The sequence below is a fragment of the Gopherus evgoodei genome, chromosome 3, assembly GCF_007399415.2.
Source record: "Gopherus evgoodei ecotype Sinaloan lineage chromosome 3, rGopEvg1_v1.p, whole genome shotgun sequence".
NCBI lineage: Eukaryota > Metazoa > Chordata > Testudines > Testudinidae > Gopherus > Gopherus evgoodei.
In genome coordinates, this window is record NC_044324.1 from 75,293,991 (window position 1) to 75,308,646 (window position 14,656).

General features: G+C 42.0%; 1 protein-coding gene across 9 annotated transcripts in view; it reads right to left on the reverse strand.

Annotated features, from left to right (window-relative positions):
- Positions 1-387: 387 nt before the first annotated feature.
- Positions 388-14,656, reverse strand: part of CEP162 (centrosomal protein 162) — a 97,274-nt gene continuing 83,005 nt past the window's right edge. For 5 of the 9 annotated variants that reach the window (XM_030555849.1, XM_030555846.1, XM_030555845.1 and 2 more), the window contains 2 exons: positions 9,904-10,038; positions 388-6,206 (listed from right to left, as the gene is read on the reverse strand). In XM_030555849.1, the coding sequence (XP_030411709.1) occupies positions 5,988-6,206; positions 9,904-10,038 (354 nt within the window). In that variant the 3' untranslated portion in view covers positions 388-5,987. Of the gene's footprint in view, positions 6,207-9,903; positions 10,039-14,656 lie in introns of those variants that run through there. The other 4 variants (XM_030555850.1, XM_030555851.1, XM_030555847.1 and 1 more) reach the window with 3 other exon arrangements.

Sequence of the window (14,656 nt, forward strand, 5' to 3'; positions counted from 1 at the left end):
GAAGCAACCAAGGAGGTGCAAGGAGAACATGTTTTGAGAGGTGCTCCAATCCTCAGAGGCCAAAAAACAAAAACACAGGACATGGAGAGAGAAAAATTTAGAGCAAACAGAGATGTTGAAGTCCCTAATCATGCTCCAGGCAGAACACGTTTGCTCTTCCTGCACTGCAGCCAATACAGAACAGCTTTCCATGCCCTCCCCAAACTCCTCCCACACATTCCTTGCAACTTCCCAGAACATCTCAGTACCCTGTTCACTCCCCCACTTCCGACAGCTTCCAAAATGATAGTTGGACTTACAGACAGCGCTGCCCTTCATTGTTATTTCCCTTCCCACAAAGCATTTTGTGTGTATTGTTAATTGGTATTTAATAAAAACACACTCTCTGAAAGATAACCAGTCTTTAATTGTCTCCTACACACGGTAGTTGCTGTTGGAATTAATACACAGTGGCAATTTGATCATCTGCTGAGCACAAATCATGGTCAGGAATCATCAACATTTTCATGCCAGGCAGCATGTTAAAGTATAGCAGAGTGCTGTATAGAAAGACATATTATTGGAGCTTATTCCCAAAATAGTGCCTCAAAGCCTCCCTAATTCGAATAGCAACCTCTTGTGCCCCTCTAACAGCCCTGGTATCTGGCTGCTCAAAATCAGCTGCCAGGCGATCTGTCTCAGCACTCCCCCTAGGGGAAAAGCTTTTCACCCTTACAGCAGGCTGCTGTGACTATGGGAATATTGTCATCATTTAATTCTAATCTGCCATAAAGGCAGTGCCAGCGCGCTTTTAAGCTGCCAAAGGTACATTCTACGGTCATCCTGCACCTGCTCAGCCTATTGTGGAAGCGCTTCTTGCTGCTGTCCAGGTTTCCTGTGTAAGGCTTCATGAGCCATGGGAGTAATGGTCTCCTAGCATCATGATGGGCATTTCACCATTCCCCCATTGGAATCTTCTGGTCTGGAATTAAAGTCCCTCCTTGTAGCTTTCTGTATAGGTCAGTGTTCAGGAAGATGTGTGCGTCATGCACTTTCCCAGGCCACCCCACATTGATGTTAGTGAAACTGCCACAGTGATCCACAGGCATCTATAACACCATAGAGAAATACCCCTTTTTACTGATGTACTCCATCGCAAGATGGTCCGGAGTCAAAATCAGGATGTGTGCGCCATCTATTGCCCCACCACAATTAGGGAATACCATTGTCATAACGCCATCCAGTATTTCATGCATATTGCTAAGAGTCACAGACCTTCATAGCAGCATGTGATTAATGGCTCTTCACACTTGCATTAATGCAGCGGCAACAGTGGACTTCCCGACTCCACACTGATTCACTACTGAGGTGGCAGTTTGGAGTTACCAGTTTCCACACAGTGATCACCATATGGAGCTCTCATTTTGGTGTCCTTGCGCTGCACTACTGGGGCAAGCTCCGCACACAGTTCTAGGAACATGGTTTTCCGCATCCAAAAGTTCTGTGGCCACTGCTCATCATTCCAGAGAAGTATAACGATGTGATCCCATGACTCAGTGCTTGTTTCCTGAGCTCAAAAGTGATGGTCCATGTTCAGCTGCTCTGTGAATGCCAAAATTAATCTGGTGTTTTTCTTTCCATAGCACACAGCGGGTCAGACAACTCTGATTCCTGTTCAGAGTAGGGGCTCATAATATATCGCATGATCAGATGTGTTCATAACACTGACTACAAACAGTAGAGAGCAGTGCAGGATCCATCCTCCAGACAGAGATGGTGGGCACACAGTAAACAGGGGTTGCTGAAAAATGCCATGAAATCCAGTTGGAAGCCCAGGGAATGATGGGATGGAAAAACTGCATCATGGGACATTGAGCTCACACCCATGATGCACTGGGTTTTGTCAGCATAACTTGTGTCAACAAAACTCTGTAGCGTAGACAAGGCCTCAGAGAACTTAGGTATAATCTTGACTTCAAGGGAGGCATCAGTCTTCTCGACAAAGAGCTTTGTGCCCTCAAAGGGAAAGTCCTCAATGGTAGACTGCACCCCTTTTGGGAAACCCAAAAAATGAAGCCATGAAGCTCGTTGCATCAGCACGGCTGCGGTGATGGACATAGCCGCCATGGCGGCCATGCTGAGGGCAGATTTCAGCAATGTCTTTGCCACTAATTGACCCTCTTGGATAATGGCCTTAACAGACTTGTGATGTGCCTCTGGCAACTTTTCAATAAAGTCATTCAGTTTAGAGTAATTTATGTTATCGTATTTCGCTGTGAGGGCTTGGTAGTTGATGATATGGAACTGTAGAGTGGCCAAGTATGCTTTTCTGCCAAAAAGATCAAGGCACTTCTAATCCCTATCAGAGTGTAGCCCTTGACTGGTGTTGCTGGCCACGATAGTTGATGGCATCCACCACAAGGGAATTGAAATGGATGGGAAAACAGGAAATTCAGATTCCTTGGTGGGTATATAGTATTTTTTGTCCACTCGCAGGTTGGTGCCACTGATGTCAGGGTTTGCCACATGGTCTTTGCCAGGTCCGAGATGGCTTCAATAATCAGGCGGGCAATAATTGAGGACGAAGAAGAGTGGAGGATGTCAAACAGCCGATGGTGGGCATCCTTGACTTCCTTCAATAGTATCTGGAGGATGTCTGCAACCCTTTTTGCCAGCTTCTGGAAAAGACTAAAGTTGTCTGCCAAAGATGGCTTTGTCTCGAGAAGAGGATATGGTCCTCAATGTCATTTCTCCTCAGTACCGGCTTCCTGTTCCTCTATCTCTTGAGGTGGTTCCAAAATCCTGCATGCTGTGGCTGAGGGGGTGTGCTTGGATGGTTCTTGAGTGAGGCTCAAAGCTTGAGAGGCATGCTGTCGGTGCACAAAAGATCCCAAAATTGCCATTGGGATGGCAGAGAGGCCGGTGGTGGAACCTATGGGTGGCCGTACCAAGCTGGTGGTGGTGGAGGGACCATCTGTGGGTATATCCTTGGACTCCGTTGGTAGTGAGCACCATATGGAGCTTGGGAGGACTATTGTGACACTACCTCTACTGGCTCGCTGTCTAAACCTTCACTAGAGAGCAGAGGGAAGGGGCATAACATGGCATGGTAGTGGGAATACTTCCCATGGCTGTAGAAGCTCAATGCAGAGGTCTTGGTATTGAGAGGTGGGGACTCGGGTGCACCTGACATGCAGAGGTCTCTGGAATGGCGGGATTCCACTGGCACCAATTGTCCCAGTGTCACTAGTGGTGTAGGGATTGAGGGAAGGAGGATGGAGATGGTGATCTTGGTCTGCACCTATCTTTCAGGTACCATGTGAGCTGTTGATGGTGAAGTGGACTTGTATAGACTTTTTAGAGTGTTAACACTTGTCCTTCGGTACCAAAGACTTGGTACCCATGTCCATTGGGTCCGTAAGTCTGTTAGTGGAACCAGTACCCACTGGTCTTCATGAGGCATCGTTGCCAGAGTTAGATGGTCTTGGAGCCAGCGAGATACCAAACGAGATGGCGATCGCATATGGCTCTCTCAGGGTTAAGTAGGGGGACTTCCCATTCTCCTTTCAGATGATTTGAGAGAGGGGTCTGCAGTCTGTTTCTTCAACCCACATCCCTTAGATGTAGAAGGTTATGAAGACTCATGTCTACCAGGCAACTGGGGCCAGATTGATGCCTCTTCTGGCAGAGCTCTTTGCCTTCATGGAATCTTGGCCGGAGTTGTTGGCAAAGACTACACTTCTACTGTATGTGGCCTTCCCCAAGGCAGCGAATGCCCTGAGAATGTTTACCTGCAACCAGGATTGCCTCTGTACAGGTGGTGGCACTTCTTGAAACCTGGCAAACTGGGCATACCCCATTGAGGGGGAAAAAAGCAGGGTAAAATACAAAAGACGAAGAAAAAAAATACAACTATAACTTAAATAGGAGGCTAAATATAAGTATGTAAAACAAGAGAACAATAATCTTAATGGACTGCTAATGGCTCTGTCTCTAGCCAAGGGTGGTTGAGAAAGAACTAAGGGTTAGCCTGGGTGTGTTGACTAGCCTTGTGGCGCAGCATGAGGAGAGACAGCCCATGTGCCAGCCTAATGGACATTGCAACTGATGTTCTCCAATCAGCAGTGCAGGTATGCAAGCACACCTACAATGGAGCACTCATAGGGACACTACTTGAAAAAGAAACGTTGGTTTCTTTTTTTTTTTTTAAACTTTTGCATTTGCAAACAAATCACAAGAGCTTGTACATTATGAAAATACAACATATTTACTAATGATTGACATTTTATATACAAAGCTTTATAGTCCTATTTACATAATTTATGACTATATATTAACACTTCCAGATTATTCTTGGACAAAATCATCCTTTTTAATGAAAATTAAGCTTTATGGAGTTTTGGAAAATATCTGAATGAGAAATCCAAAATAATGATTGCATTAATCCCAACTTTATCACTCTCACTACTGTTTTACATACAGATATCACGTACAAACACTTAGGGATTGTCTAAATGACCCACAAGACTGCAGCCAGCTGGGGAATATTCCTCACACTACCTGTTCTTGTGGACCCTGTTCTACATTCTAGCAGCCTGTTAGAGCACTTTGAGCTAGTCGCATTTCAAAAAGGACCAGATCAAAGCATTCTAACGAACTGTTAATATACAGCAGCAGGGACAACATGGTTAATCAGACCATGACAGGCTAGTGGCCGGGAGCTTCACACCCCAGCCTGCTACAGTCTAACTGTTCATGCAGGCTAGCCCTTACATACAGTGTGTGTATTTTTTCATGTATATATAAAATATATAGCATAACTATGAGCAAATATTGCACTGCAAATCAATTATGGGCACTCAAGTGCATTTTAACAGGAACTTACATGATACAAATTGGTACATAACTACTTTTTATTTAAATCACGCACACTCACTCGTGTGAGCACATAATTTACTGATGAAAACATGTCTTCTTTCATGGTCCCTCCAAAAAGGCACAGATCTATAGCTAATATATGTGCTGCTGTAGACCTGTAAACTAACTGCTAGCATCATTCAGTCAGCAATCAAATACCAATGATTATACTAAATAGAGCATTAGTATGAATGGCATGGCTTTGTAAGAAATATCTCAAAACTCAAGAAAATAGTTTTCTAAGATTACGTCTATACTAGGAGTACTACAGCGGAACTGCTGCAGCTACGCCATAGCACAGACGTTTCCTATACCAACAGAAGGAGTTTTTCTGTAGGATGTAGGTAATGCACCTCCCCTAGCCAGTTTGACCAAAGAATTCATCTATCAACCTAGCTGCGTCTAGACCAGGGACTAGTTTGTCTTAACTATGGCACTGAGGGGTGTGAATTTTGTCCATACCCCCCGCGTCCTTCTAAATTTTAATTGTAGACCAGGCTTAAGTCTGGGGTCATTGTTGTCATAAAAAGAACCTGACCTAGTCCTCCAAACATTTGGAGATGTTTAGGGGCCAAAAAGGGAAGGGAGGAAAGAAAAGAGTATTGGGTGAAAAGATGAGAAGAGAGAAAAGTGTTAGAAAGATGTAAACAGGATTGTGTGCCCTAATTATTGTAATAAAATAGACCACATTAATGAGAGTTTCATAGATCTGACATAGGAAAATACAACTGAGCAATCAGTTATGCTATATGAAACAGAATTGTACATCTTCTCTCAAAAGTATTCAGTAATGTTCCACAGGTTGTTGGAAGAATACGAAATGCAAATTTCTTAACAATTCAGTTTATGGGGGGCGAAAATCATCTGGCTCAAAATTCCTAATTTTTTTTTACATACAAGATCATTTATTATTAAGAAATTACAAGACAATATGATCAATCAATTGTTCAGTAAAAACTTGCCTTTAGATGAGTGAAACTTCAGATGAATTTATGAAAAGTATCTGAACTTGTAAGGATTACACCAGTGATTGTTTTATATTCACAGCTGTCTAGGTTAAAATTCTATTTCTCTGATCAGTTTTTACCCAGTCATGTCTTCCAATATCTTTCTGGTAAACTGAATCCACTTGAAACAGGTACTGGAATAACAACCCCTTGTTTCTGCAATTCCCGTAAAACATCTAATATTGAATCTAATTCCACTTGAAACTTCTCCAGCTCTTGATTCTTTAATTGGGCAAGTTTTTTCCACTTCTTAACTTCCTGGGTTTGCTGCACTTCAGCAACATGCCGTGTTTGTTGCACTATCTGTAAACGATAAGTTGGTTAACAAGAAGTATATTGATTTCCAGTCATCAGTTCACCGGACATTGTTCCTTAGCTGAGACAGTCTCTTTACAAAAATACATACTATTGTATTTTTAATTAAGTTTCTGATGTTAAATCCCAAAGCCCACTGCTAATTATTATATGGAAATATTTGTTCTGAACACTGGAAAATGTACTTTTGATAGTAGCAATAAATTCCTTTAGACATTAGTGGGGAGAGGAAGGGGGGTTAATACCCAGTTCAGATTAAAGAAGCCTCACAAGAGATTAATTTATTTTTTCCAAAGGATTCAATAAAAAGTTTGAGCACTTAAGACTTTATGACAAATATTTAACACTTTTGAATATATCAGGCCTTTCTGAGCCTTTTACAAAATTTGCTATATAAATACACATTAATTGAATTAGTAATAGTCTGCAACAAAGACAGACCAAATCCGGATTCTCTTTATGGTACAGAGACCCTGTGCTATTGCTATACTTTTAAAAACTGCGTAATGAACTCTATAAATGAACCAAAAATAGCCTATAGTGACACTGCCCTGAGGCTGTTGCAGATATGGGTCTGAATGAGTTTTCACTCCTAATCTCACCAAATTCCAACAAGCTAATTTAAACATGTTACTGTCAAAGGAAATAAAAATCCATATTCCATTCTGAAAATGTAATGTCTATTCCAAACAGAATATTTTATTTGGAATGTGCTGTATAAGCAAAGACAATTTCAATCCTCTGTAATAACAAGATATAAATTGCCAGTTATTTTCACTATTTATATGTATTACTGTAGCGCTGAAGGGTAAATCTACATGGAAAGCAGCAGCCCACGGCAATGAGTCTCAGAGCCCAGAACTACAGATTCAGGCTCACGGGGCTCATATTACAGTAAGAAGTTCAGACTCCTCAGGTTCTGAAGATTAGGAATGGGAGCTGGGTTTCAGAAACCCAAACATTTGCACAGCTATTTTTAGCGTTGTGGTGTGAGCCCAGTCCGCAGACTCGGGCTCTAAGACTTGCTGTTGTGGGCTGCTGCTTATCATACAGACCAGTGGTTCCCAAACTTGTTCCGCCGCTTGTGCAGGGAAAGCCCCTGGCAGGCCAGGCAGGTTTGTTTACCTCCCGCGTCCGCAGGTTTGGCTGATTGTGGCTCCCAGTGGCCGCAGTTCACTGCTCCAGGCCAATGGGAGCCACTAGAAGCGGCACAGGCCGAGGGATATACTGGCCGTCGCTTCCAGCAGATCCCATTGGCCTGGAGCAGCGAACCACGGCCACTGGGAGCCACGATCGGCTGAACCTGCGGACGTGGCAGGTAAACAAACCAGCCCGGCCCACCAGGGGCTTTCCCTGCATAAGTGGTGAAACAAATTTGGGAACCACTGATATAGACGCACCCTAAGAGCCCTAGTCATGGACCAGGACGCCGATGCTTCTTAACATTCAATACATTAGACTGTCCCTTTTTTATTTTATGTATATATTTGTACTGATTCGTAGGAGTCCCATTGCAGAGGATTAAATTTGTAAATTGGGAAATAAGCAAAAATTAAAAACAGAATAAAATGAACACAAACAAGCCCCACAACTCCTCAGCAAAAGGAAAATTACTTAACAGTGATTGGTGTTTCAGAGCCCACGTCCAGACTAACCCGCGGCATCGGCGGGTTAAAATCGCTTGCTCGGGGATCGATATATCACGTCTAATCTGGACGCGATGTATCAATCCCCGAGCGCGCTTACATCGATTCCGGAACTCCATCAACCCGAACGGAGTTCCGGAATCGACATGGAGAGCCGCGGACATCGATGCCGCGCCGTCTGGACAGGTGAGTACCTCGATTTTAGAAATTCGACTTCAGCTACGTTATTAACGTAGCTGAAGTTGCGTATCTAAAATCGATTTTAATACCCTAGTCTGGACGTGGCCTTAGAGTGTTGCTCCTCTTTTACTGTACAAAAAAAATCCTCACAATAAATATTGAGTCAGATTGTTTATTTCAGTGGTGTTACACCTATAAAGGATTTGGCCCTGTGGTCCAGACAGCAAGGAACTGCCAATCAAGTCAAAGCATAAATCCTACCTGCCCCCACTTGTATCTGAATTGAGGAACTTTCTAGAGTTGAAAAAAAAAGGGAAGTTACTCACTATCTGAGGTTGTAGAGGTGAATGGGTGGGGACATGAGAGAGGGGAAGAAGAAAACAAATGTGTTACGTTAATTTGCTGTTTTGACTTTTTAAAACCAATAGCGCAGGAATAGAAATAGGGCATTCACATTCATGCTAATGAAGAAATAAATTGCTCCGCCATCAGGTCTTACATATTTGATAGGATATAACAACTTTCTTCTTTAAAGGAATCTGAGTGGACAGTTCCACTTTCTCTGGCACAATGGAACTTTCTACCACCAGGGTAAAGCTTGTCTCTGCAGCAGACAGGGCTTTCTTGGGGGCCAGTCCAAGATTATGGAACAATGCCCAGAAGAACTAAAAACCAATATAAACCTCACCACCTTCTACTCCAAGTACAAGGTACATTTCAACTTTGCCTTCTCCATTTACCAAAAAATATTCCCCAAACCAAACCAAACTTCATTACACATATAATCCTCTCCCTGGGAGAGCATATGAGAAAGAATGAACCACATGTGACAGATACTAATCATACTGCTTAATGCACTACTGAAAAGCACTAAGATGCAAAAGTGACAAGGGAAATAAAAGAACCTATACAGAACAAAGTAGAAGTAATTCTTTGGATACAAAATGATCCTTATAAAGATTACTAAGAACACAGAGGCTAGATCCTTCTATAAAAGGAGGTACAGGAATCACTGAGAAATTACTTTACCTAGTTGAAATTATATATGGCTGTACGTTAGGTTTTAAAAAGAAACCTTAATTCAGGTACAAGTGATCTGGAAGCGTTTATGCTTTGACTTCACTGGTAGTTCCTTACTGCCTTGCTATCTAGGCCATAGGGCCAAATTCTTTTTTGGTGTAACTCCATTGAAATAAACAATCTGACTCAATATTTACTGCAAGGATTTTTTTTGTTTATACAGTAAAAGAAAAGCAACACTATAAGAAGGAAAAAAATCCAGCTCACCAAACAACCACTGGATTATACAATTGTCTACTATTTTTAATTAGCTTTTTTGTGGATTTGGGATAAAGGTAGTAAAGAAAGTCTATGGGGATTTTTTGTGAAAGTACAAGGAGCATATGGGAAGTATTTTGCAAGTTTTTTCCTGTTTGAGTAATGTTTAGAATTGAGCAAATAACTTACGTTGTTGAGTTCTGTTTGGGATCTCAGACTCAACTCGGTCAATATTAAGTCGAGTCTAGTCTATAAACACACCAGTCCTCATTTTCTAAACCTAGTGTTCCTGTTTGTGCCCACATATTGCAATTTGGCACCTACAACTACTGTCACTTTGGATTTCTAAGTATTTATCTGAGACCCAATGTACAAGTTATTTTAATTGCCCCTGTATAATAACTGTGGGTACAGGATTGCATGCACATTTATATGCACCAGCGGGCACAAAAAAGGACAACGACTTTGGTTTATCATGTAATTGGTCAAAATGTATTTAATCCCTGCAGTATGGTCTGCAATAATTTGTACAAATTCTGTCAAAATACACAGGAGGTAAGTATAGAGATGCTCTATTTTACCTGCTGAAGTTCTTGTTCTCTTTGTTCATGTCTGATCTCCATATTCTTGATTTTCCTTTCTAGACACAAAAAATGTTTCATCTCAGGACTTTGCCTCTCTTTAGCCTCTCTCAGTTCTTCCAACAATTTTGTCATCTAAAATTTGAGGTATTATTTGTTACTTGTAATGAAGTAGTGCCAACTTTACTAAGTGTTGTATAAACAAACAGGATTTCCCATCAAAATGCCTTTACATTTTCTTTCACAGTATTTTAAATATTAGCTCACTGTTATAATCCAAGAGCCCGAAGGCTCTTGTCTCTTATTACTTTTCTCTATGCTGCAAAAGCCTAATCTCTAGTAGAATCATAGACGATTAGGGTTGGAAGAGACCTCAGGTGGTCATCTGGTTCAACCCCCTGCTCAAAGCAGGGCCAACCCCAACTAAATCATCCCAGCCAGGGCTTTGTCAAGCCAGGCCTTAAAACCTCTAAGGATGGAGATTCCACCACCTCCCTAGGTAACCCATTCCAGTGCTTCACCACCCTCTCAGTGAAATAGTTTTTCCTAATATCCCACACTGCAACTTGAGACCATTGCTTCTTGTTCTGTCATCTGCCACCACTGAGAACAGCCGAGCTCCATCCTCTTTGGAATCCCACTTCAGGTAATTGAAGGCTGTTTCAAATCCCCCCCTCACTCTTCTCTTCTGCAAACTAAATAAGCCCAGTTCTCTCAGCCTCTCCTCATAAGTCGTGTGCCCAGCCCCCTAATCATTTTAGTTGCCGTCCGTTGGACTCTCTCCAATATATCCACATCCTCTCTGTAGCAGGGGGCCCAAAACTGGACACAATACTCCAGATGTGGCCTTACCAGTGCAGAATAGAGGGGAATAAATCACACCCCTCAATCTGCTGGTAATGCTCCTACTAATGCAGCCCAATATGCCGTTAGCCTTCTTGGCAAAAAGGACACATTGTTGACTCATATCCAGCTTCTCATCCATTGTAATCCCGAGGTCCTTTTTTGCAGAACTGCTGCTTAGCCAGTCGGTCAGTCCCCAGCCTGTAGCACTGCATGGGATTCTTCCATCCTAAATCTAGGATTGTGCACTTGTCCTTGCTGAACCTCATCAGATTTCTTTTGGCCCAATCCTCCAATTTGTCTAGGTCACTCTGGATCCTATCCCTACCCTCCAGCGTATCTACCTCTCCCCCCAGCTTAGTATCATCCATGAATTTGCTGAGGGTGCAATCTATCCCATCATCCAGATAATGAATGAAGATGTTGAACAAAATCGGCCCCAGGATCGACCCCTGGGATACTCCGCTTGATACCGACTGCCAACTAGACATCAAGTTGTTGATCACAACCCGTGGAGCCCGATGATCTGGCCAGCTTTCTATCCACCTTATAGTACACTCATCGAATCCACACTTTTTTAACTTGCTGGCAATAATACTGTGGAAGACCGTATCAAAAGCTTTGATAAAATCAAGCTACCGTATATACTTGTTCATTAGCCCGTTCGTTTATAAGCCAACCCCTGCCCTCCCAAGATGGTTAGGTAAAAATTGCAAGAACTGTATGACTCTTTCATAAGCCGATCCTATATTTCAGAGGTTGGCAAACTTTGGCTCCTGGTCCGATAGTGTAAGCTGCTGGCGGGTCGGGACGTTTTGTTTACCTGGACATTCACAGGCACGGAGCCCCTCAACTCCCAGTCTTCGCGGTTTGCCGTTTCCAGCCAATGGGAGCTGCTGGAAGTGCCGCGGGCCGAGGTATGCGTTGGCCACTGCTTTCTGCAGCCCCCATTGGCCTGGAGCGAAGAACTGTGGCCAGTGGGAGCTGCGATCGGCCGAACTTGCAGACACAGCAGGTAGACAAACCGGCCCGGCCCACTAGGGGGCTTATCCTGGTGGGCCGCAGGCCAAAGGTTGCTGATCTCTGGTTTAGAAGCTATATAGCAGGGGTGGCCAAACTTACTGACTCTCTAAGCCACATATTAAAACCTTCAGAAATTCGATAGCAAGGGTGCACCTGCTGAGACTGGGACTTCTGCCCTGCAGGGAGGGGGGGTCTTGGGGCTTCATCCCTGCAGGGTGTGCTTCCTGGGGCTCTGGGCTTCAGCTTTGCAGGAGATGCCTGCTGGAGCTTGAGGCTTCAGTCCCACAGGAGACGCCTGCCGGGGGCTCAAGACTTCACTCCGCTTCAGCTAAAGCCCTGAGCCCTCGTAGGTGCACTTAGTGGGACAGAAGCCCTGGGGCCACCCTACCCATTTCAAAAAGGTTCCATAAGAATTTTCTAGAAACCTTAATTTCTCAATGTTGCTTTCCTGAAATCAAATACCCAGTATTGCTGTATTCTGAAAGTCCCCACTTACCCCCCCATTCTTTACTATTCTGAATTCAAAATAGCCTGAGCTGACCAGTTCCAAATATCAATATGTTCACACCCTCATGCAGTACCACGTAGAAGCAGATCCAAAGATAGGGCATCTTCTGGTTAGTCTCCAATTTTTATGTCAAAGTTGTCTTCTAGTGAAGCTAGGAATCTGTTATTTAACAGATTGGCGTAGTTAATGCAGCATGGCTGTGCACAGCAATTCAGAGGCAGATTAGCATTCAAAATACCTGAATTACTTGTGGATCTCCCAAAATATCTGTATCCTCATTTGAGGCACTAGTAGTTTAAACAGGTGAAGCTTATCCCCATCCCATTTAAGATTGCTAATAGTGATTCCCTTGTAATGATGAATCATATTTGCAACCCCCATTTGCTTTATTTTCCAGTTTAACTAAATTTGGATTCTAGCCACAAAATGGTTAAAAGTTATTATACAGTAACATTAAATAGTTATTACATAAACTGAACAAAACCATGGCAAGTGAAGTTTTACCTTGAAAAGTCACAAGTCTCACAATGATTTCCAATGCAAATTGCTCACTTTACAAATACAATTATGTTTTTTCTAACTGCCAGCCCTTCAAACTCAACCTGGAATCTGTAGTTCAAGTAGGAGTCGTTCCTTCTTACGCATCACCACCAGTAATAAAAGGACACACTAGGAACAGATCTTTTGAGTAAGAAGGTGCTATTTTTTACAGAGGCATTTTTCAGAGTAAAGCTGAACTTTAAGATGCATAGAAGATGAAGATTAAGCATCACTCGAGGGACATTTTAAAGTTGTGATAAAGCACAAGAACTCCTCTTGCTTGAGCACATACTGTTATAGAAGATGCGAAAGAAATACCAGCAAGAACAATGGGTAAGATTACTAAAATTTCAAAAGTTTAAAACCTTATAATGGAAAAAATAGGTTTTATTTTAGCAATACTTCAATGATACTTATGATTTTAGTGTTAGAGTGACACAGCATTAGCAACATTATTCAAATGTACTATCCTCAGCAAAGCCATCAATTGAAAAAAAGACAGAAAATTAAACATTATCATGATGGAGGATAGTTTTACAGGTAATAGATGGTATAAAAAAGAAAGATAACATAAGTGTGGGACAGATGATCTCTATGGAATAACAAAACAAATATAGTCAAAAGCAATATTTACAATGCAATTAGGAAGCAGGTGATCAGAAAAAAATAGCCATCTAGACTGGATATTATAAATTAAGAAAATGATGAAGTAAAGCAGAAAGAAATTAAAGTAGAGGTGTGATAACGGAATATCTGAAAACAGAAGAGGTCTAAAGGTTATAATATGCTCATATCTACCCTGTGGATAGAGGAACAGATAGAGATGCAGACAAAAGATTTATTTCTGCATTGGTAGCGAGATGTACCAGACTCACGCGTCACAAACATTTTAGGACCATAGCTCCCTTACAGAATAAGTTTTAAATGCAATCGATGTCTATTGATTCATGTTCAACTCCAGGAACATATTCAACAAAGAGGAATACAATCCAGACAAATGATCTTTGATAGTATTTTGCTCACTTTCACTCTTTTAAGAAATGGTTTCACTGGAAACAACTCGGTAACTCTCTTTTCAGTGTGACATCTCCAAAGACAAAGCTTCTTCACGAATTCCCTGATTTTCTCTTTTGTACCTAGTACATTTGTCTTTCTACCTTAACAGTTCAAGTTCAGTGCATTCAATTTGCCAAATATGTCTACCACATAAGTTAATATAATCAAGAAGTCCACATTACACAATCTGCAAAATCTGTTTTCCAGAAGAGTAAAATTCTGATTTTGTCTTGCAATTTAAAGACACGTTGTAAAACTTTCATACATGACTACACCCAGTCTTCACTGTGAAACAAAAGCTGAGAGTAGGTCAGAGCCCATCATTTCACACGTTGTACTAAAATCACGTGTATTCACTACCCAAAATTTTATAAAATTAATTTTAACAACAACATTGAGGGCCTCGTGTACTTCAGGTTGCAACTTCTTTAATACCAAAGTTTATGATGAATCACACAGCTTGTCCAAATTGCTGCTGGTACCACTTTCTAAACTCATGTTGCAACCATGCTATTCTATCCTGTCACGGCTGCTACCTCATCAATGTACAGCCCTACATATGTAGCCCACTAATGACCTGCTGGAAGTAGACAGATCTTGCCACTCATGTGTGATTGTTTGCATTTTGCATGGCCTCACCATAAGATGTTTCTAAGGCTTTTTGAGGAACAGTTGCTTCTTTAGACATGACGTTTTGTTTGGCACTTTAATTCTGTTCGTTTCTGAAGGAAAACAAGTGGCAGCTCTCACTTACAAATTCCAGGTGTTTGGTTGCTAAATGTC